Genomic DNA, 23,047 nt, shown 5'->3' on the forward strand with positions numbered 1-23,047 from the left:
CTCACTGGAGCTCATCACATATTCTACAGTTCCTTGTGCTGTAAATTGAACACATACAGTAACAATATCTCAAATTGAAACAACATATACCGCGTGATGCCCAGACAAATATTGCAAAATTAATTTATGTGCTGATTTTTATATTTAGCATGTTGTCTTTAAAGTTTATTTGCGGTTCTATTGCTCTAAACTTTGGCTTTAATCAGCAGGATGTGGCTTCATCGTAGGTGGGTCTGTTGCGGAGGATTCGAGTTGACCATCTGGGATCTGTGGTGAAAACTTTGCAAAGAAATTGTTTTACCTAAAGACTGTACTATAACTGCTTCCCAATTCACACTGCGCATTCATTTTTGTTATTCATATTCACATTCTTTCTTTTTATTATTATTATTATTATTATTATTATTATTATTATTTATTTTCTTAATTTTATTTCAATTTTGAATGTTGAAGTTGTTTTCTCTAGTGTGCTTAATGAGTTTGTCTATAAGCTCAACTACTTAATAAATTGGTTTTTAAACTATTGTAATTACAAACTGTAAATTACATATATGAAAACAACATTGAAAAAAGGGAAAAAATAAGTATGAAAAAAAATAATTTGGGAGGGTCAAAAGTGACTATAGTTGCAGAAACACAGTTTATGAAGCAAGTGTTCTTCCTCACCATTTCACAATGAGCCGGAAATGTTGCCCTTTAAATGTGTTGCAAGGATAATATCTGTGTATTACTTTAACTGAAAAAAACAAGTGATTTGGATGAATTTTGAGCAGATTATTTCCTGTGAATATTGTATCAGATATGAGTTTTCCTATTATTTTTAGGGACTTTTAATACAATTCTCTGTATTGTGTAAGACAGGACACGTCTCCCACTTCACAGACATGTTCATAATAAGTTTGCAATGTTGGATGAAGCTCTGTGAGAATATTTTGCAAAACCTACTATGAAGCAATGGAACTGTCAAGACTTTTCCCACGTTTGATTATGTTGTAATTAAGTAAAGACACACAAATATTTTCATAACCAGTCCATTAGTCTAGTGGTTCCCAAGCGTTTTCATTACGGGACCCTTTTTCAATCATTGAATAAACTGACGACCCCTGATTAAGTGACATAATTTATGAATATTTCATATTGTATTCAATGCATAACAATAAAAGTACAGAACAACTGATAAACTGTACTATTATTAACCCAAATAGTGAACGCAATAACTGCAGGAAGTTGTGTAAAACAAGTGATTTGGATGAATTTTGAGCAGATTATTTCCTGTGAATATTGTATCAGAGATGAATTTTCCTGTCAGTTTTAGGGACTTTTAATACAATTCTCTGTATTGTGTATTTTTTTTTAATTTATTAACAATCCTTCATACTCAGAAGTTCAGTGTTTTCTTCTCTCTGATGCTTGGTCATTGTTCCATTAGCTCTTTAAGAGGTTGTAATGCAGGACGAGGCTGTTTAGCAGAGAGGGAAGGTTCTGTGAATATAACTTGTAATCAGGTCTTCACTGTGCCCTTATCCTGTTTATTTCTTAAAATAATAATAATTAGTTAAAACCTAAATAGTGAACGCAATAACTGCAGGAAGTTGTGTAAAACAAGCGATTTGGATGAATTTTGAGCAATTATTTCCTGTGAATATTGAATCAGAGATGAGTTTTCCTATTTTTTTTAGGGACTTTTAATACAATTCTCTGTATTATGTATTTTTTTTAAATTTATTAACAATCATTCATAATTAATAGGCTCTAAAGTCAGTGTTTTCTTCTCTCTTTAACATTTATGTGGTAATAAAATATATCAAGGTGACAGTAAATCAATACTGTTATGACACAGTCTGATGTGTTTCCTGAGACCAACCTGCTCGCTCTCTGATTGGCTGCTCAGCCCACCTGAGGGACGACGGGCTACTTCCGGGATTCCGATGTGTCGGCCTAGCCAGCGAGCTAACTGGTCTGCTAGCGGCTAACTGAAGGAGCACCGGAACGACCCACAACACCTCGACAGGACAGACAGCTCACATGTTCCTCAACAGGTATGTCCTGCTTTGTTTTTACCTGGTGACTGTCTAGCTGAACGAAGCCACATTTATCTGAGAAAGACGTAAATGTTATCTGAGCCAGGTGAGCTAGCTCTGCTAGCTGTGGGAAAGGACTGAGCAGTGTCGCAAACAAACTTTAGAGGTAAGAGCTATAAGAAGTCTAGGTGGTGTTTAAACATGTCTTTATTTAATTCAACATTATTAGAGTCGAGCTAAAACACCGCAGTGTGGTTTTACTTCGTTTTAAAGAGATAAAATGAAGGTTTTAATGAGGTTTATTGAGCTGGTTGTCTTGTCCTAGCTAGCACTGCTCTGGCCTGTTGGTCTGTTTCAACAGTATGATCCACAGATATGAACTCAATCAAATGGTTTATAGATTGAAACAACACATCAGATAGACATTAACCTTTTAAATCAAAGCTTGAAACGTTCCTGTTTGCTGCTGCCTTTTATTAAACCAGATAATGATCTTATATATACTGCACTAGAGCTTTTACTCTTCTGTGTTTTACTCTATTTTAGCTTTTATTTTTATTTTCTAATCTTTAATGTTTTTATAACTGTTTTAATTATGTCTTAATGTTCTTTTTGCACTTTGTCACAATGTTCTTGAATGTTTATGTAAAGCACTGAATTGAAAAGTGCTATACAAATAAAGCTGCCTTGCAAAAGGTAGTAACTCAATCAAATGGTTTATATTGAAACAACACATCAGATAGCTATTAGCCTTTTAAATCAAAGCTTAAAACTTTCCTGTTTGCTGCTGCTGCCTTTTATTAAACCAGATTATTATCTTATACTGCACTAGAGCTTTTACTCTTGTGTGTTATACTCTATTTTAGCTTCTATCCTATAGCTTTTATTTTAACCTTGTTTTTATTTTCTAATCTTTAATGTTTTAATTATGTCTTAATGTTTATGTAAAGCACTTTGAATTGCCCTGTTGTTGAAATGTGCTATACAAATAAAGCTGCCTTGCAAAAGGTAGTAACTCAATCAAATGGTTTAGATTGAAACAACACATCAGATAGACATTATTTAGTGTGTCACTGCTGGGAACATGGATTAAACTCATAACACCACTAGCTAGCTTTGCGAGCTGCAGATTGTTGGTGACATGACAGACAGGCTCGACATGGAGATTTTAGGATTAACATCCATTATAGGAGGTGGTGGTGGAGGGGCAGGTGAGATGATTAACAACACTGACACTGTGCCACGGCTGCTGTATTTTGTTAGTATTACTTGGTGATTGTTGAAGAAAGAGGGGTGTGTCCAAACTATCAGGTTACACCTTATATATCCGTGTCCAGTGTGTGTGTGTGTGTGCACACCTCACTATTTCTTCTTCACCTGGAGATGAGGGAAATTAATCTGAGGCGTCCAGGCTCATCACAGATCTTTGTCTCCGTGTTGTTTTGAATTTTCCAGAAGTGGGAGGTGTTTTCATTTGACATCCTGAGGGCATTTTACGGTAACATCTGTGTGTTTAACAACAGCGGCAGGCTGTTGAGCAACTCTGTTTTTATGAGTAATGGTGAGAAATGCACAGGCACTTAGTTAATAAAGAGTTGGTTAGTCATCCTGATTGTTGTGAAATCAGAGTGAAACCGAAACCTCTGCTTCTCTTATCAATACCTCTGTCTCCTCTTCCTCCTGTAACCTAACAATTAAATTTACTATTGACAGTGAAGCTTAAACCTGAAAAATGAAACATAGATTGTTTCATAAACAGTATTATTGTTAGGCAAGGCAGCTTTATTTGTAGAGCACATTTCAGCAACAGGACAATTCAAAGTGCTTTACATAAAAATTCAAGAACATTTTGACAAAGTGCAAAAGAACATTAAGACATCATTAAAACAGTTATAAAAACATTAAAGATGATAAAAGAAAAACAAGCTAAAAATAAAAGCTATAGGATAGAAGCTAAAATAGAATATAACACACAAGAGTAAAAGCTCTAGTGCAGTATATAAGATCATTATTTGGTTTAATAAAAGGCAGCAGCAAACAGGAAAGTTTTAAGCATTGATTTAAAAGGCTAATAGCTATCTGATGTGTTGTTTCAATCTAAACCATTTGATTGAGTTTTTTCCCCTACAATGGCCCTAATATGCCGTCACACTATTGATTATTGAAATAACTGCCAATTAATCTAATCAAGTACTTCAGCTGTAATTATTGGCAACATTGGTTTTTGCCCACTGACTGTAATTTTTATTTTATTTTTAACAGGGGCATCCAGCAGCTGACCCACAGAGCCCGTGGGTAAAAGAAGACAGGGGGACAAAGAGGAAAACAAGGACTAAAATGCATCAGACTACATAACATCACTGCTGCACATGGCTTTGTTTAAGAAATGCAAAATGGGAAAGGAGGTCTATCTGCAGAGAATTTGGAGATGGGAGAGGTCTCTACACCCAGACCCGGCCAAGTGCGGTGACACCTCGAAGACATACACAGGGCTTCTTTTTGGATTGAGTTGATTTTGTCCCCATATTGACACAAAGACTGAAGGCAGGGGTCTCACAAGAACCAGGGGACTCTGCTTGGCTGTTTGAGCTGTTTTACTTGTAAAGGCAAGGCTAGACATCTTTTTTTAAAACATTTTTTTTTTTTAATCAGCTTTTTGAAATTCCAGCTGGACTTTTGTTTGACGCAGCTTCCCGCAAGTGGTTTAAAAGTGAATTTGTTTGTTTAGTTGTTTTCCCCTGCTGACTTAGTTTGAAACGCTGGAACTGTTCCTTCTGCCGCCATCCTCAGTTTCTTCCACCCACCCAGTGCCTAAATAAGCCCTCTCGGGACAATCACAGAAGTCATCAGCAGCTGCTGCGCTCAATCCTCTGCCTGTTCTCCTCTATGTGCTTCTGCTCTTGGCCTGCTGGCTATCCACCCACTACCTCTTTAATTTTCTGCTCTTTTGTTATTATATTCATTTTCTCTGAGAGGCATAATCACAACTCAAGCACAGTGGCGAGCATTAAATGTAAACACTGAGTTTCGGTTGTGGAGAGAAACCTAGATTGCTCCGGTTTTAGTCGCGTCTGTGCTTTTGTGTTCAAGCACAGAAGTGTTACGGTTGCACTGGTGCCAGTGAGCAGTAAGATTCGATTTATTTATATTCTTGCACCAAATACAGTTACATTAAAGCCATACAAAAATATTTATGAATTACCTACACATATTTTTGTATCACATTGCTCTTGTATAGTTTTGCATTTATAAACCTCTATTAAGATTATGCACACAAATTAAATATCTACAAGCTGTACACTTGCAAGTAAAGCTGTATATTGCTGTATAAAAAAATATCCTCTTATTTTGAGTGATTATATTAGTGCCAGGAGACATTTAGTGTCTGGACACAGAGAATCCCTCATGTTCCCATTCAGTTGCTGCTTTGCATAGTGTTTTCTTTTCCTGTGTGTAGTCATGGCCCCTCCTCCCAAACAAACACCATATTCGCCATTTTGACCAGTAAAGCACCCTTTACAGTAGGTAGACCGGAGATATCTACCTCTCTCTGTCTGTCTTCCTCCCCTCTCTCTGTCTCTGATGCCGGGCTTCAGTGGTGGGGGGGTTGGGGGAGGAGTAGGTGTCCCTGCTTCTGCTCCTCCCCGTCCATTTCGTCCCAGCCGATATGTCCCGGTGTCTGCAGCCACCACGTTCCTCGTCGGATCCACAACCCTCTTCTTCTGTTTCACGTAAGTATCTGTTTCTTGCTCATATGCGCAAACATGGTTCAAAGGACCTACATGTATGTACACACTCCACATAACTAATAATGTTTGTACATATTTGTGTGTTCTAAAGGCATGTGTCAATATCTCTACGCGTTCTGTTTTATATGAAGACATCCTGTTGTTTGTTTAACTTTTATTTATTCAGAGAAAGTTTAGTGAGCAAACCCGCCCTCTATTCAGCAATACTTCACACAGTTCCTCACAATTACACCTGTGAGCTCCCCATTTACTGAGCAGCTTTAGCAGAGCTGTTTAGGTGGTAAATTGCCTTGTACAAAGGCTTGTCAGCAGTTTTTGATGGAGTGTGTGGAGTGCTACTTGCTCATTTTCCCCATCTGTTTATTGCCAGCAAGTGCAGGGGATCGAATTATGTAGTAGTCCAGTAGTTATGGCAATAATATGTTAAACTGTAATTTTATTTTCATGCTGTCCAGGTGCCCATGGTTGTCAGAGTATTTCTCTTCTGTCATTCCCATCTACATTGCCGTGATCTTCCTCTTCACCCTTGCCAATTTCTGTATGGCCACTTTCATGGACCCTGGAGTCTTCCCCAGAGGTAAACACATGTGGACCGTGTTGGTATACAAGTCTAGAAAGTTAATTATCACATACTTACATATGCAATGCGTTTGAGTACATGATAGATAAACTACGACTGAAAATATAGTAATGACCGTGATCCATTAGTAAAATGACTGAAATAGTGTCACACAGTACAGGGAGATCATATGATCAGGTACTATGATGTTTGTACAGTCTCAGTGTTTGTATCTGTTGTCTTTAGCGGAGGAGGATGAGGACAAAGAGGATGATTTCCGCGCTCCACTCTATAAGACGGTGGAGATCAAAGGAATCCAGGTGCGCATGAAGTGGTGCTCGACCTGCCGCTTCTACCGCCCACCGCGCTGCTCGCACTGCTCAGTCTGCGACAACTGTGTGGAGGTACACACACACACACACACACACACACACACACACACACACACACACACACACATTATAACATGGGCTTGAATTATGAGTCCTAATTATAATTTTTTTTTAATTTCACACACATTATTATACAAATATTAGTTAATGTTATACAGGGAGATTGGGTGAGACAGGGTGACGGTTTTTGATTATCTGGGCTCATTTTGCCTTTTTAAATATGAAACACATTCTGTCCTTTTTGTAATATTTTAAATATATATTTGAAAACGAATGTATCCCGATATCAACAGTCTAAAAACACTACTTCATTTAGTTTGCATTACATATGCTGTACGTGTGTGTAATGTGTCTTTTAGTTTTAATAGCACGTCCTAATTTCCCAGTGAACTTTTATAAAGTGTAGTGTGATTTGACTGCTCTACCTAGATTTGTAGTTTTCCATGTGTGAGCGTGAGAGATAGAAATTGTTTGATTTTGATGTATTGTAGTTGTTCTTTGTCATCAGAATTTCCCTCTCTGTTATATCCTCACTGGTGCTTGCACACTATGCTCTCTCAGGATTTTGACCACCACTGTCCTTGGGTGAACAACTGCATTGGTCGGAGGAATTACCGCTATTTCTTCCTCTTCCTGATATCACTCACCACCCACATCGTGAACGTATTTGGTTTTGGCTTGGTTTATGTCCTGCACCACCGCCAGCACCTGGACACGCCACACGCTGCCGTTACGTATCCTTCACGTGGCACACTGCGGCCACGAAGATGCAGGACAAATTATGAGACTTTCTTTTCACATTTTATTTGCAGAGGTTGATTTGTAGCCTGATATTTGCTGGGTTTGTTGTAACCTCCTTGACCCTCTCCTCCCAGTATGGCTGTAATGTGTGTGGCTGGTCTGTTTTTTGTCCCAGTCGCTGGCCTGACTGGGTTCCACATGGTGTTGGTGGCCCGCGGTAGGACCACAAATGAACAGGTACATGCAACGGTATCAAATCCTGCATCATTGAATTCATCATTATTGTTGGTGTCCCTGTGAGCTGGAACATTTCTCTCTCCTCCTCCCTCTCACTGCAGGTGACAGGGAAGTTTCGGGGAGGCGTTAACCCTTTCACCAACGGCTGCATGAGGAACATTTCTCATGTGCTCTGCAGCTCCCTGGCCCCCAGGTCAGCCTTCCTCTCTCCTCTGCACTCAACTGTTTACTCCCCTCCTTTAACACACTGCTCCACAATTATTATTTTTTCCACTGCCTCTTTCTTTCCATCGTTCTCTCCCCTCTTCCACTTTTTCCAGCCTCCTCTTTTATTGTTCTAACTTGTCTGTTTAGTTAATGGAATATATGAGAGCAAGCGTTCAGTGTGAGTGGCCACTGGTGTTAGATTATGTTTGTCAATAGAGCAACATTCTGCTAAGCCTTTTGTTTAATGCTTGTGTCATTTGAATTAGGATTCACATGTCATTCACGTCCCTCTCACAGATACATGGGCCGGTTGCGGAGCCCTAAGGCAGTGGATGTACAGCCACCATTTCTTAGACCGCCCCTCACTGAGGCCCAGCTAGAAGCAAAGGTCCTGGACAACGGCATCCAGAATGACCGACACAGCAACAGGGTGAGTGTTACTAAATCAAACAATCGTACAAAAACGATGTGGAAGTTTAGATATAGGAACAGAGATTCTCAATGATTTTCATGTTATTCAAGAATTAGTGGTATATACTGTATGCTTGACTGTATACATTGTTGCTGTGTGATAAAAATGTCTGAGTGACAGGTGCGTAAGATCAAAAACTCTATAGACCTGAAAAGAAAACCAAAGAATCCCAAACACTTTCCATCACTTGAGCTCTTTGAGTACTTTACAAACACTACATTTTGGTCCGCAAAATTCATACAGATAAAACCTAGTGAGTTCAAGTGGTGGACAGTGTGCAGGATTCTTTGGTTTTCTTTTCATGTTTAAATCCTGAAAGGTGGGGAGCAACACAGAAAATAACTGTGAAGAGGCAGCTGATGTGTTGGTGCTGCAGCCGTTGGCCTGGATACCGGTTGTAATTCTGCAAACTTTCCAGTTAATATAGACAAAATAACATATTCTGAGCTCCGCAGTTCTGCTTTTCCTCTCCGTATTTGAAAAACTTCATGTCTTATGTCTCAGTTATCCAATGGAAACATTCTTAAACAGTCCTTTTAAACTGTCTTTAAACAATATGATAAAACATGGGGCTTGAAGGTTTGTCAGTGTGCTGCTATTCTACAAATGATCTCAAAGTATAAACTGTTTTCAGAACAGAGAAACAGCACACAAAGTCAGTTAACAGTTAAATCCCGATGCCATGTTGGAAGATTTGAATAATTAATGAAGATATCCAAGCTGTGCCAGCTTTGTGTAATATTATGCATGGTTTTGGAGAGGTGTGAGAGAAATTGATTTGGAGATAATTGCAGGTAACAGGTCAGTTCCCATGCTAAGCTTTGCAGGTGTGTGACAGGTTTGCAAATCTGGGAACGTGCAGGACAGAAGATGAAAAATGACTCCCTACTTTGCTCATGTTAAAACATTTTAATAATACTTTTCTTTTTTTTCTTCACTGCGTATGCACACTGTATTTCACACACTGAATAAGAGTATATAACACAAGAAAACCCTACCTCATCTGGATAATGAAGTACATGTGTTAGCAGCTGCTTAAGAGGGCGTTCAGACTAAAAATAGTTTGAGCACATCAGTGAGTTTATCAGATGCCAAAACGTTGAACAATGGTTTATGAAACAGGACTTCATAACTCCCAAGAAGTTGTTATGGCAACAACCGTTCCATCATTTGTTGTAACAACTACAAGGTAAACAATAGAAGTACACCGCTCAAGTTGCAAAGTAATCTACCTGCAATATGTGTGCATTGGCAGATGATGTTGCCTTTTCTTGCAGGACTGGGTTTTTGATTCCGTGCTATTGTCAGTCTGAACACGGCCTGATACTGTGTGTCTGCTCACATGACTCCTCTGTGTGTCTCCTCCAGTCTAAGAGCAGTCTAGATCAGATGGAGAGCCAGTCAGCTGATGCAGAGCCTCCACCTCCTCCAAAGCCAGAGCTTCGTTACCCTGGCCTGCCCCGAGCGGACACAGAGGGTGAGACACACACACACACAATACAGAAGTGAACCTATCTAGATGCAGGTATATCACCTGACCATCAATTGCAGCCTTGGTGTTTTCACGTGAACGGATGACTGTTTGTTTAGTAATCACAAACACGCCTCCTTCAAATGTCACTTTTGGTTTCTTGCCACACAGAGAGCAGCTTGTTGACTGAAGCTCCACCTACACCGTCGATGTACAAGTACCGACCAGCCTTCAACAGCCCAGGAAGGAACCACACTGCCCTCACACACCCCAACAAGGTACAAGTCGATATACACCTGCACAGACCTCAAGGTACTGGGTATAAACTATTCACATAACATTATGTAGATACTGTATATTAAGGCTGTGTCTGAAGTCACTCACTGGTAAGACTCATGTATATCTAAATATATTCTTTTAAATACAAACAACCTTGTTGATTTTTACATAGCAAGCTTGTTTTAGCAAAAACATAGCGGGATGTGGTTAACCTTACTGCACGAAAAGAAGTGACGAGAACAGAACAGGAAATATCCCATGGATTACTGTAACAGTTGGTCTGGCGGCACTTCTAATATCCTTTGTGGTTAATACCATGCCCCTCTTTTTTGTTTTTACTTTGAATTGATCATTCAGTGGCCATCGGTCGATCAGTAAGTCTCAGCTAGTGTCATCTGTGTGTATCCCTTTGGCTGTCTCTGTGTGTTTGAGTGGATCTATCCTTTCCCCTGAGACTGCATTGACTGGATTGTGTAGTTCATGTACCGTTATGTATTTGTATTTCCATTTATGTGTTGATACACACACAGTCTTTGACATGCAGTGTCAGTGCTTGTTCCAGCCAGTCAATGTTTCCAGTCCAGTAGTGTGATGATGGAGTAGAGCACCGGTCAAGCATCCAATTTCTCCCCACCACTCTTTATTTCTGTTAGAATCTGTAGAAAATGTTTTTTTTTTGCGATGTTATCTGTTCCTGAGGTAACATGGTGATTTTCATCTTTGTCCCCCCCTCTTCACTCCTGCCTTCATCTTCATCACACTTCCTCCCTCTTCTCTACCTTTTGTCTGTTTCTCCTCCTCTCAGATGATCCGTGGGGAGAGTCTCGACTCTCCGTCTCCCTCCATCCTCCAGTCCAGCCGTCAGCCTAGCTACCGCTCGGAGCCGAGCAGCCTGGACGGGACCACAGTGGTGGGGGGAGGTGTAGGGGCGCGCAGAGGGGGAGGGGAAAGGGGTGAGGGCCCCGGAGGCCCAGGCGGGACTGCTGGGGTGATGCCGGGGGGCATGTCAGGCTACTCCCTGACTGGGCGCTCCTACACCTCCTACCCATCCTCTCTGGTTCTGTCCACTGGCGGCTCTCGCTCCTCCAGCCTGCGCTCAGCGCACACGGCACATAACCCGCTGGCCACGCTCCAATCGGAGGGCACCACAGACACCAGCTACAAAAGCCTGGCCAATCAAACGCCTCGGAATGGCAGCCTGTCCTACGACAGCCTTCTGACACCATCCGAGAGCCCAGAGTTCGAGTCGGCCGCTCACGAGCTGTCGCCGCAGAAGCCTCGCGTTCCGTTTCCCTCAGCGACTATAACAGGCCAGCCTGAGGTGGTGTCACCCAGTAGCCCGCTGCAGGGCTACACGTCGCCCTTCCTCTCGGCTCAGATCGCCCAGCAGAGGGAGGGGCAGCTGCTCCAGGGCTCTGCCACTTTCTCCTCCCCCCACAGGGCCTACCTGCGTGCCGTCAGCCCGCCCCCTTCCTCCCCCTCTGGGCCTCCTGAGATCCAGCACCTGCTTCTGCACAACCAGGACTCCTCTTCCCGAGCCCCTCGTAACCTTTCCTCCTCATCCTCTTCCCCTGGGGCTCGCTCACTAGAGCCCCCGGTGTCCCCGCCACCTCGCGGCCTCTCCCTCGGCAAGTCCCAGTCTTACATTGGAGAGGCGGGGCCTCAGCACAAGCCTCGGGTCGCAGGAGGAGGCATTGTGCTGGGAGGGGGAGGAGCCGGAGGAGGGCAACAGGCTCCACAGTGAGTAGTGATCCATCGCCAGATCCGTCAGCCTGCTACTCTTCCTCCTCCTTCTCCTTTTCCTCCTAATTCTCTTCTTCCTCCCTGGTTTGTGTCAGCCTTCCTCTTCCTCCTTGATCTGTGTGAGTCTTCCTTTTCCTCCTTCACGGTTTACAGTCTTTGCTTGTTTAGTGTGTGTGGATGTTTTATTGGTTCAGTTGGTGGATTAGTAAAGCATGTCAGTATGTGTTTAGCTCTGTGAAAGCATGCCTAACCAAGCTGCTGTTTACTTCTGTCCTGTAGCCTTTTCTGTCCTCGTCCTTTTCTCACTCACTTAGTTAGTTACCAAATGCCTTACAAGATCGACGGTAGAGAAACATTTTGCTGTTTGTGCTCGTTTGTTGTTATTTTTTAAGTAGAACCACTCACTTCCACATCCATGTATCCTCTTGTCCTCACCCCTAATCTGTCTCCCCCCGCTCCTCTCCCCTCCCCCTCCTGATGGCTGTCCAATCAGATCAACCTCTCGTCCCGTCTTGGCCAATCACACCACATCCAAACCAGGGGGCGGAGTGAAGAAGGTGACAGGCGTCGGAGGGACCACTTACGAGATATCGGTTTGAGTGACAGACATCCTTCCCGGTCTATCACGAGGAGGGGGGGAAACGTCACTGGACTACTTCCACTTGTCTCTTACCTGAGCTGGACATTATTCACGACTGCAGGCTCCTGAGAAATGACTGTTTTCCGCTACAGGACTCGAGGAGCAGGCCCATCTGGTACTCACTTTGTTATATTTGTAACGCCACTGGCCACTCTTCTCTGCTAGCCTTTCAGATTTGAACAAAGAGTAAAAGGGGGACGCTTCATTTTTTTCACAGGATCAAGTCGTCTCCATTTAGCCACTTTGTGAGCCATAGACTGATGTGACTGTATCATCACGGCTGGGTACAGATACGTCTATAGAACACGCATAGCTATTCAATGATTTGCTGTTTTATTTGGTACATTAGCACACAGAGTTTTGACCACCGTGTCCGACACTTAAGGAAAGGATGGCCTTTATCCAGTGGATGTAGAACTTAAAGGGGGAGGATTTAGGATTTCTGTTGACCAATAGAAAACGTCTTCTCCGCAGTCAGAACGGACCACACAACCTGTTTTAAGAGTCCAACCTATAAACACAGTATCATTTTAGTTTTATAAATCTTTTTTTTTTTTTAAATATTGTTTTATATAAATGTATAAACAGATTATTATTGGGTCAACTTGTCAGGTATTGAAGATGACTAAAGGGTGGCAGATGTACTGTGTGTAATTATTCATGAAAGCGATTTTTCAAATCAGTTGCCTGTTTTTATTTAATGGCTGCATCAGCCACTCATGAGCTCTTGCTGGAGTTTTCATCGTCCAAAGAGAATGATGATCGTTTGGCGGACAGCTTAAAGTGGCAAATATAATTGAGCTTAATTTTTTTTCTGAAAGCCACAAAGAAATTCTGAATCACGATTGCAGCACAAGCATCTTTGTGGAATGTACGCTTGTAATGTTTATGCTAGAGACATTATGCAAACTCTGTTAGTAGCTTTAAGATCATTGTATGTCTTTTTTGGTGTTTTTATTTTTCTTTCTTTTCTGTAATGTTTTGTCTGTCAAGATGCTAGCAGAACCTTAAACCTTTAACAGATGGCCAGCCAAATAGGGGCAGCGAGGGAAGGGCTTATTTATTTCACCAGACAAGACAACCTTGTAGTTTTGGGCACAATTTCAAACCAGTCTCTACCAGTTTGTTCTTTTTTTTTTTTCTTTTTTTTTAAGAAAAAAAGAGCAAGTATGAATATTTTGTATGAAAAAGACTTTATAAATGAAATTGTAAATGCGATATGCCACTGAATAGAATTTCAAGGAGGGACTGGTTTGCAGTTGGAGACTGTGTTGATTGTTTTTTTTTGCCTTGAGACCATTCATAGAGAAGCATGCGCATTATTTTTTTTCTATTGGTTTGTATTTTTTACACTTTTCTGAGGAAAACATGTAAGGCAGATTAGATTTGTTTGATTGACTTTTAAAACTTCTGTCAAGATATAGTTAATTTTTTTTACCCATTACCATGTTAAGAAAGGAATAATTAGAGGGAGGGAGGTGTGTATGGGTTTTCACGATTGGGCATTACAGTTAAGGTTTTATTTATTTTATTGTTTTCTATCAGTGGTGTTAGCAGTAGAATGTCAAAGCTGGCTGAATGTAACACGTCTTTGGGGGGAAAAGTTCACGCTTGAAGCACACAAGTATCAACCCCAACGACCGTGTTACAAGTTTTTCAACCCTCCCAGTCTTCAGTGTGCATGTGACTTTTGTTTGTCGTGCTGAATGCTTCACTGGCGTGCGTACTTGTGAGAATATTGTCAAAAGCCCACCTGGTTGATGTGTGGGTGGCAACAAGAAAAGAAGCATCTTTTAAAGATCACAGGCAGCCGTCGTACAGAGATAAAGACAACCTGTGTTACTTTTCTTCCTGCTCTGGCCATGGACAGTGGTCACTGAACAATTTGAAACTATGTGAGTACAGTAAGTATACTTCTATGTGAGATAAAAATATCGCTATTGTGGGCTGTGATGAATGGAACGAGTTTCACAAATATCTGTAACGAGTACATTAAAAGACATTTCCAAAATGGCCTTATAAAGAATTTTTAAAAAGATGTCTTCTCAGAATAAAAAGGTCAAACTGATGAAAAACTGAATGCGTCATGAATCGTTTTTTTTATTATTTATTATTTCAGTTTCACCTTTTACTTTGGTTTTGAATCATGAGATATCAGTAAACACACCAGCTGCAAAATACAGGCAGCAAAAGTTAACACACAGTGATGAGATGTTGCTGAAAAAACATTAATTACAAAAAAAGGCACTTGTTTTCCAATAACTTAAGTAATAAAATGTCCCAAAATCATTGCTTATCTTTTGCATAGCTGCATTCATTCGTGCATCGTACCCAGTCAGACCATGCAGCCCCTCTGAATCATCCTCCTCACTGGTCTTTCTTGCTCTCTGTGGGCTCCTCCAGGTCGTCAGTTTCATCATGGAGCTCGTCGTCGCCCTCCTCTGGCTGAACACCGTTATGCTCCTCTCCTTCTTTCAAAGCACGACTTTTGTTCAGCTTCTTGGACTTTTGGAAGAGCTCGTTGAGGTTAAACTCTCGGATAATGTTCTCCTAGGAATGAAATAAGCTTCGTATTAGCACGTGTGTGTGTGTGTGTGAATGTAACAGTACATGTGTTAGTTACAGACAAGACTTACCTCACTGAAGGTCCAGGACACAGCTCTGGATTTATTGTCCACCATTGGACGTCTCATCAGCTCCCGCCCTCCTTGGAAAAGCATCAGTGTGGGCAGCTGCTTGGCCAGAGGAGACGTACTCACCCTGTAACTGTTCAGAAATAATTCATGGGGGAGTCAAAAACCTGTGCTCAGAGAATCTAATACATTTGTATAGCATAAACAAACATTAAAACTACTGCTGCATCATTAAAGGCAAGCAGAGTGGGAAAGCGAAGAAAATGACCGACCTCTGTGAAACCTCTCCGTAGCGTCCGATGTCCACCTTCCCAAACCTGAGTCCAGCACAGTTGTACCTGTGAGGGGAAGATGCACGAGACAGTTATGCCTCAAGCCAAAACTATCCAAACATCCAATATTGGGTCGATTTTTGGAGAGCATTTCACTTCATTCTTCAGCAGAACTTAAATATAGTTTAATCCAACAACGTGATTGTGATCACTGAAGGAAACATTAAATGCATCTTAAAATTAATCAACAGCCTATTTTGATTTTTTTTTTTTCACCAGCATCTGCAGCTACTATTAAATAAATACAATTATTTTTATGTTTCATAGCAAAGACATCAAAGACTATGATTTTTAAGGTGAATCTAGAACAAGTATCTGTACTTTACTTGAGTTTTTATTTTTCTGTAAACGTTCACTTTTACTCCACTTAATCTTCTAAATAAAATGTGTACTTTTACTCCGAAACATTTCCCCGAAGCTTCTTCGTTACTCGTTACTATTGCAAGCAAGCAGGTTCGGTGAATCAGTGGTCCAAGTTACATCATTCACGTGATGGGCCAGTGCAAACAAAGCATTAACTTGTACTTTCAATACTTAATTACATTTAATATCAGAAAATTACTTTTGATACTTAAGTACAATATATATCAGATACTTTAAGACTTTTACTAAGTAATATTCTAAAAGGTGACTTTAGCTTCTACTGAAGTCATTTTCTGGTTAGATGTCTACTTTTACTCAAGTGTTGCTTTCATGTACTTCATCCACCACCGATAGCCTATCTATAACACTCAGCAGATTCAAGAAACATGTGGGTGTTTAACCTATAAATGTTTATTAATCATAAGGTTTACATCCTTCAAAATCAATAGATATATCATGGTTGCTTATTTAAGTAAAAGGCATGACTAGTGATTTGTAGCTTCATAGTCAAAAACAAGTGTGCATTCGTCTTGTATTTTGTCTTGAACACAGCTCAGCCAATCAGAACTATATCTGTTTTACCATTAGTGACTAATTAACTTGTGAGAGTGCCTGGGGTCAACATACTGAGACAATATAAGCCTCAGTAGGCCATTATTTACTTATCTCTTACTTGAGTGAAAGGTCGGCAAAGACAGGAGCGAAGGACTGGCATTCAGAGGACCAGTTGGCGTAGAATTCAACAATCCAGGTGACGCGACTGTCTCTCCGCAGTTCCTCCTAATGACTCAATAACACAGAGTTAGATTAGAACAGATTACACAGGTGTAGATCTCCGTCATTCACACCCACTCACCTCCAGGACGGGCGCATCGTCAATGCATTATATTAATTGGCATACTGCTATTATAACGTGCCGTGAATGTGTGATGATCACTGTCCGAAATGCAAACATTCTTATTGCATCGTGCAATAAGAAGCTCACATCTTTATGTTGATATAATATTGCATATGAACACTTGATTACTCTATTATAATTCCCACCAGGTTGTGTTGTTTCAAAGCTTTTACTTCACATATCAGAGGCCTGAGGTGGCGCTGTACATCATATGTAGTAACACATGCAGTCTTACGTCATAAAGTAATTTACAAGCATTTAAACAACTGAAATTCAGCATCATCTGCAGTGTAACACTCACATCTATGGTCTTGTCACTGAAGTACTTGATGTACTCGGGGCCCATGTAGAGAGGCGGCTTACAGGTCATGAGAAACGCTGGAGACAAGGCACAGATAAACACTTTGATAAGTTTACATTACGGAGGTGCCCAGTGAATGAAAACAATGTCTACATTTTCTGAAGCTATGAAAGTCTCAGATTAGGTTACATTTAAACCCTAAAAGCATTGTTTGGGTTCAGTGGAATAGGTGCTTGATACCAAAACATCTGAATATAAAAGAAAGGCACCCACAGTGGAATCAGAGCCTTTTTTAATCTATAGTAGTGATGTCCTGAGGGAGACCAGTGTTAGGTCAAAACATCTGTAATAAAACAGGAGCTTCAAATGCAGTTTGCAGGTGCCTTTGTTGTTTTCGTGTTAATCAATTTCCCCAAATGTTGGCTTGTTTTATGAATATCTATAATTCCATAAAAACTGTTGAGTAATATATATAGATCCAAGTCAATATTTGGAGGATTTCCTGCAGTGTTTTAATTTGCCTGAAATAAAGACCATCTCCGTTAACATTATTAAAATGAATACACTTTTATGAAACAAAACATTAACGTTCAGGGGAGAAGAGCAGATGTGCTATTTTACAGAGCAAATGTCACATATTTAATGAGTTTGCCAATTGTTTAGGCCGTCATTTACTAACAAAAATGATTAAAATACCAAATGTGAGAGGATCTAACTCTGCTAAATAGAACTGCAACGATTAATCGATTAGTTGTCAACTATCAAATTAATCATCATCTATTTTGATAGTCGATTAATCGCTTGGAATACTTTTTTAAGATAAAAGAAGTCTAAATTCTCTGATTCCAGCTTCTTAAATGTGAATATTTTCTGGTTTCTTTACTCCTCTATGCCAGCAAACTGAATATCTTTGAGTTGTGGACAAAATAAGACATTTGAGGACATCGTCTTGGGCTTTGGGAAACACTGATCAACATTTGTCACCATTTTCTGACATTTTATAAACCATTTGTGACAAGGGTTATAATAAGACCACTGACCGACACACAGTGCCATGTAAAGGATGCCGAGCCGAATGTCCAGCCTGAAGAAGAGGATGACGTTGGCCACTTTACTGAACAGGAACACGTTGCCTATGTGCTGCTCCAATGTGACTGGGAAAGAGAGAGAGGAGGAACAATGAATGCAGCAGTGGAATAACCTTCACGCTGTTGATACAAGGTCACAGGATTACAATGTTTACACAACAAAGCAAAGTGTTTTAGAGCACTCCCTGGATGTGGTTTAGCTGCTGCAGGGCCTCTCAGGATTTGAAACGGTTACACATTAAGTACCTGTTTGGTTGAAGTTTAACATTACATACATATTATAGGACAGTCCTTGTTGTTAGATGTGATGTTGAACACAGTCACATAACTGTCTACAGGTTAAAGGATGAGGTTTAATTATAGGATATATGCATCAATATATCCTGGGGGCTCCCTGAGCATCACCTGCTTGGTGCATATAGGCCACTTTTGATGATGTGACTGTTTACAGTATAAACACACAATCTGGTTTACACATATACAAATGTGTGTGTGCGTGTGTGAGTGTGTGTGTGTGCGTATGTGAGTGTGTCTCTCTGTGTGTGTGTGTGTGTGTGTGTGTGTGGTTACTTACTGGCTCTCCTGTTCTTCATCATCACTATTGCACTAAGAAACATAAGAATCTCCAGCTCTCTCTATAAAATAAAATAAAGAAAAAAAAAACATGAATCAACTTTCTTTGTGATAAATCATCTAACTCATGTTTCAGGAGCTCACTCAGCCCCTCCACCATATTTAGCCCCACCACCACCTCCACCATGCTCACCCAGTCAAAGTCGCAGGAGTTGCCGTCCTCTCTCTGGGTCGCCAGGTGCTCGCACAGACCTGGAGCCTTCCGGACCAACGCGAAGGCGACGGTCATGAAGACAGAGGTGATATAATAAGGCTTCAGCAGCCATTTGTAGATCTGAGGTAAATGGTAAAAGAAAGTACAGAGTCCTGTGATCAGACCCATGTTGGAGGAGGTGACAGTCAACCTCGAGGAGGTTTGAGGAGGAATGACAGCTGCAGGTAGCTGACTGGAGACTGGGGATGTTTCGTCACGAACGAGTCGGCGACAAGAGCCGGCTCTTTTAAAGGGACTGTTTGTGAGAATCAGAAATGCTTGTTAACAGCGACACCTGTGGCCGTTACGTCAACGAAAGTCAGCGTCGGGCTCGCGCTTGTGTTCGCTCTACAGACATGAACGAGCATCGCTCAAAACAGTGAGGCGACACAGCTAAAACCACAATATCACTCTATATTTCACCTGCTTGGCAGTAATGTTAGCTGACCAGACGAAGGTCTCTCTTTACAGTTTACAGTTTTGGTGCTTCCATGTAGTTTGTGTTGGAGTCTGAGTCTGAACAGCGTAGCCACACGCGAGCGCGCGTGGGACACCGACCCGGGTGATTTATACGTGTAAGAAGTTACAAACAGTCCCTTTAAGTGATATATGCGCACACATACTAATCATAGGTCAAAACAGCGCTAAATTTGGCTGAATTATAAAAGGCAGAAGTGGTAAAACGAAGAGCCGTTTGGGAGCCGAAAGAGCCGGCTCTTCTTGGTGAGCTGAGCCAAATGATCTGGATCGCTAAAAAAAGACGGAATTCCCATCACTATTGGCGACAGGGTCGTACTGCGCATGCGCCAAACACAAACTTTTAGAGTTTTTCATAGTTTGTGGGCGCAGCGACTCGCCGTAGATTTGGCGGGTACTGCAAAAACGTAAACAGAGGAAGCTGGAAACATGGAGGAAAGCGAAGTAGCAACACAAAAGAACTCTGTAGATAAAGACTCAGTAGAAAAGCAGACTAATGAAGCTACAGGAGAAGTTTCCTCACAGGTGTTAAACCCTGGATCAGAGGCTCGCTACAAGAGGCTGAAGCTGTTCGACAAGGTGATGCAGAAGAGCCTGAAGAAGTTCATCGAGCATGCCAGGTAACATGTTATATATGTGTTTATAGGAGGGAATCTAGTCCCAGTTAGTAGCTCTCGTGTTATAGATCATCATTACTGTCAATTACAGTGTATTATATTACATTTTGAAAACAGACGAGCTACAGAAAGCAGTGTGTGACTGATCATAACAGTGCAGCATTCACCTTTCTTTTCTATTCATGTTAATCAATTTCACTAAATGTTGGCTTGTTCTATGAATATCCACCAATCAGGGAATGAAATTAGCACCTGCCACCTGCTAAATACAGGGTAAATGTTGGCTGTGGCAGGTAACACTTTCAGGTCACCTGCCACCATGGCCTAAGGTTTTCCTTATATTAAGAAATATTAGTTTTAAAAAGCAATTCCTACATTATAATAGTCAGGGATTAAGGTTACATGATCCATATTTGTACTGTCTGTTACCACTGACTCAGTATTTACTAGGGGTGGACGAAAATATTGAGTATTGCAATATTTTGTGATACTGTATTAATTCTCAAAAACCCTGTATTGAATTCTAATTAATAGTTTACATGCAAAGATTAACTCAGGAAATACTTTACTTTATTTACAAAGATCCTACTATTCTGATCGCATAAAAAAGTTTACTTTTTATATCTATCAACTTATAGATGAATCAGATAATCATTTCAGCACTAGATTGGTTAACTGAGAAAAGGTCAAAGCCATAATTCGCTGCAGTTTTTGTTGACGTTGCTTTCACTCTCAGTTTTAACAGATTCGCCAGCACATTTCGGCCGCTGTACAAGAAGAACCCACAGAGGATGGAGAGCATTCACAAGCAGTTCATTGAGGAGTTGCAGAGGACTATACAGGTACGCAGCACATCACACATTAATATCATGAATGAAAACATAAACTACAAATGGAAGGTCTACTGTCTTGTTGTTTTTATTATATTAGCTGTATGCACTTGTCTACCTGCCTTTTGTTTTTTTATTTCCTTACATCAATGTCTGTGCATGTGAAGGAGGACATCAGCAGATTGATTGAAGAAGGCCGGCTAGAGTTCAAACTGAATGAGCTGGACAAACTGGAGAGTGCTGCCAAGAAAAGTGCAGATCCTGCATGGTCAGTAAACAGCATTAAAAAACAATTCACCTTTCAGCACCGTCTGCTTTCTCTCCAATTAAATGATCAGCTGGTTACATGTCAAGATTTTAATTATATATGCTCAGTTGTCCTGTAAAACCTTTCCCCTTTTTGACAACATCTGAAGTCTGATGGCATCCATCTGCTTCTATTACCACCACTCATTCAAATACATTGTAACAACATGCAAGTAGTAAGTTCATTTTCTTAACCCTCTGACCTGCATTTGTATTTGTTTTTGTGTGTTTCTGAATGCAAACTGCAGAGAATCTGAATAATTATAGTTATATGATTTGCCGCAGCATTGTTGTGTTAATCAATCACTGAAGAACATCTTATCGCCTGAACACTTGCACACTCTATATTTTATGCTCTTGTGTCTCATTAACAACCCTGTAATATAGGTGCATTGCATTCTTTATTGCCCTGTGCATCACCACTGTAATATTTCCATTTTGCAACATGATTAAAATGCAAAACACTTTAATTCTTTACCCTCTCACTTGTTTTGTTAGGCGGCCGAGTGGGGTTCCTGAGGACGACTTTTGCAGCTTTTTGATGCCATACTATCAAAAGCAGGAGGCCTACATGCGACTGGAACTAAAAAAGATTCAAGCGGAGAACGCTGCCTTAGCACAGAAAGTTCAGGCTGGTAGAGAGAGTCTTGCACAGACTGAACATCGGATTTCTACGGCTGTTGATGAGTGGAAGGTGAGAGAGAAACAATAGGCAAAAGAGACATTAGAGTTGTACAGGATCAGAACATTCACAAAAAAAAAAAAACATATTCAACATGTTTATTTTTACACTCACAAAGGGGATGCATGTGAAAGTAATGCTTGAGTCTTTACTTTAAAATGTATTTGTGACATTAGAGGTCATCTGGAAATTAATACACCAAAGCTGTTTTACATAATCATAGAAAACGCATTCTTCTAATTGCAGTCTCATAAATTCTGTAATAGCTGCATGATTGACAGTATTTATCTAAAGCTGCATATTCTTCTCAAGTAAGTTTTAGTGTCTTAAATGTATTGTAAATGGGAGCAACTTTTTTTAATTAAAAAAATAAAGGAGAAAAAAACAGTATTTGCATTGGTGCAGTTTGAAGGAGGCCACTCTCTGACAGATTATGCTGATGAAAAAAATATACCCATGCACTATGACATAAATAAATAAAATAGAAGTTTGCCTTGACTGTTAACAGTTTTTAATGTGATTTTTATTTTCTCTCACTTTTAGGCATCGGTCACAGAGTTTGAAAGGCTGGCATCTTCTCTCTGCCCTGCTGATGTCTTCGATGTGTGATCTTCACATTATTTCACATGCAGATATATCACCTAACTTAACTGTACATATCAATTTTGTTTACTCTGCCTGTTTGTATGAAAATAACGACGGAGTATTAGGGCCACATTGAGGAACAAAAATCTGAGATTTCAAGAATAAAGTCATAAATTTATGAGAAAAAAGTCGTAATATTACGAGAAAAAAGTTGTAATTTTACAAGAAAAAAGTCGTAATACGAGAAAAAAGTTGTAATTTTGCAAGAAAAAAGTCGGAATACGAGAATAAAGTCGCAATTTTACGAGAAAAAAGTAGTAATATTACGAGAATAAAGTCGTAATTTTACGAGAAAAAAGTAGTAATATTACAAGAATAAAGTCATAATTTTACGAGAAAAAAAGTCGTAATTTTACGAGAATAAAGTTGTAATTTTACGAGAAAAAAAGTCGTAATTTTACGAGAATAAGGTAATATTACGAGAATAAGGTCGTAATTTTACGAGAGAAAAAAGTAATAATATTACGAGAATAAAGTCGTAATTTTATGAGAAAGAAAATCGTAACATTACGAGAATAAAGTTTTAATTTTACGAGAA

General features: G+C 40.2%; 3 protein-coding genes across 6 annotated transcripts; 2 read left to right on the forward strand and 1 right to left on the reverse strand.

Annotated features, from left to right (window-relative positions):
* Positions 1-1,881: 1,881 nt before the first annotated feature.
* On the forward strand, positions 1,882-14,587 carry zdhhc5b (zinc finger DHHC-type palmitoyltransferase 5b). Of its 3 annotated transcripts, XM_037780788.1 has the most exons (13): positions 1,882-2,039; positions 4,284-5,752; positions 6,226-6,347; positions 6,576-6,733; positions 7,283-7,455; positions 7,597-7,699; positions 7,801-7,892; positions 8,204-8,336; positions 9,747-9,855; positions 10,021-10,127; positions 10,934-11,868; positions 11,967-11,990; positions 12,365-12,471. In XM_037780788.1, the coding sequence occupies exons 2-12, from the start codon at positions 5,604-5,606 to the stop codon at positions 11,983-11,985; spliced, it is 2,100 nt and encodes a 699-aa protein (XP_037636716.1). In that variant the 5' UTR covers positions 1,882-2,039; positions 4,284-5,603; the 3' UTR covers positions 11,986-11,990; positions 12,365-12,471. The 3 variants fall into 3 exon arrangements, with proteins under 3 accessions (XP_037636716.1, XP_037636715.1, XP_037636714.1); XM_037780787.1 differs by having other exon boundaries at positions 11,967-14,587; XM_037780786.1 differs by lacking the exon at positions 11,967-11,990 and having other exon boundaries at positions 12,365-14,587.
* Positions 14,588-14,591: 4 nt separating this feature from the next.
* On the reverse strand, positions 14,592-21,152 carry tmx2a (thioredoxin-related transmembrane protein 2a). Of its 2 annotated transcripts, XM_037780793.1 has the most exons (9): positions 21,022-21,152; positions 18,893-19,033; positions 18,701-18,761; positions 18,079-18,192; positions 17,039-17,115; positions 16,513-16,619; positions 15,417-15,482; positions 15,148-15,277; positions 14,592-15,061 (listed from the first exon to the last, which is right to left on the reverse strand). In XM_037780793.1, exons 1-9 carry the CDS (start codon positions 21,049-21,051, stop codon positions 14,879-14,881), a joined length of 909 nt encoding a protein of 302 aa, XP_037636721.1. In that variant the 5' UTR covers positions 21,052-21,152; the 3' UTR covers positions 14,592-14,878. The 2 variants fall into 2 exon arrangements, with proteins under 2 accessions (XP_037636721.1, XP_037636720.1); XM_037780792.1 differs by lacking the exon at positions 21,022-21,152 and having other exon boundaries at positions 18,893-19,129.
* On the forward strand, positions 19,796-22,639 carry si:dkey-6i22.5 (polyamine-modulated factor 1). The gene is made up of 5 exons (XM_037780795.1): positions 19,796-20,049; positions 20,783-20,888; positions 21,044-21,144; positions 21,681-21,876; positions 22,408-22,639. Exons 1-5 carry the CDS (start codon positions 19,859-19,861, stop codon positions 22,471-22,473), a joined length of 660 nt encoding a protein of 219 aa, XP_037636723.1. The 5' UTR covers positions 19,796-19,858; the 3' UTR covers positions 22,474-22,639.
* The last annotated feature ends 408 nt before the right edge of the window (positions 22,640-23,047 follow it).

The sequence above is a fragment of the Sebastes umbrosus genome, chromosome 9 (genome assembly GCF_015220745.1).
Source record: "Sebastes umbrosus isolate fSebUmb1 chromosome 9, fSebUmb1.pri, whole genome shotgun sequence".
NCBI lineage: Eukaryota > Metazoa > Chordata > Actinopteri > Perciformes > Sebastidae > Sebastes > Sebastes umbrosus.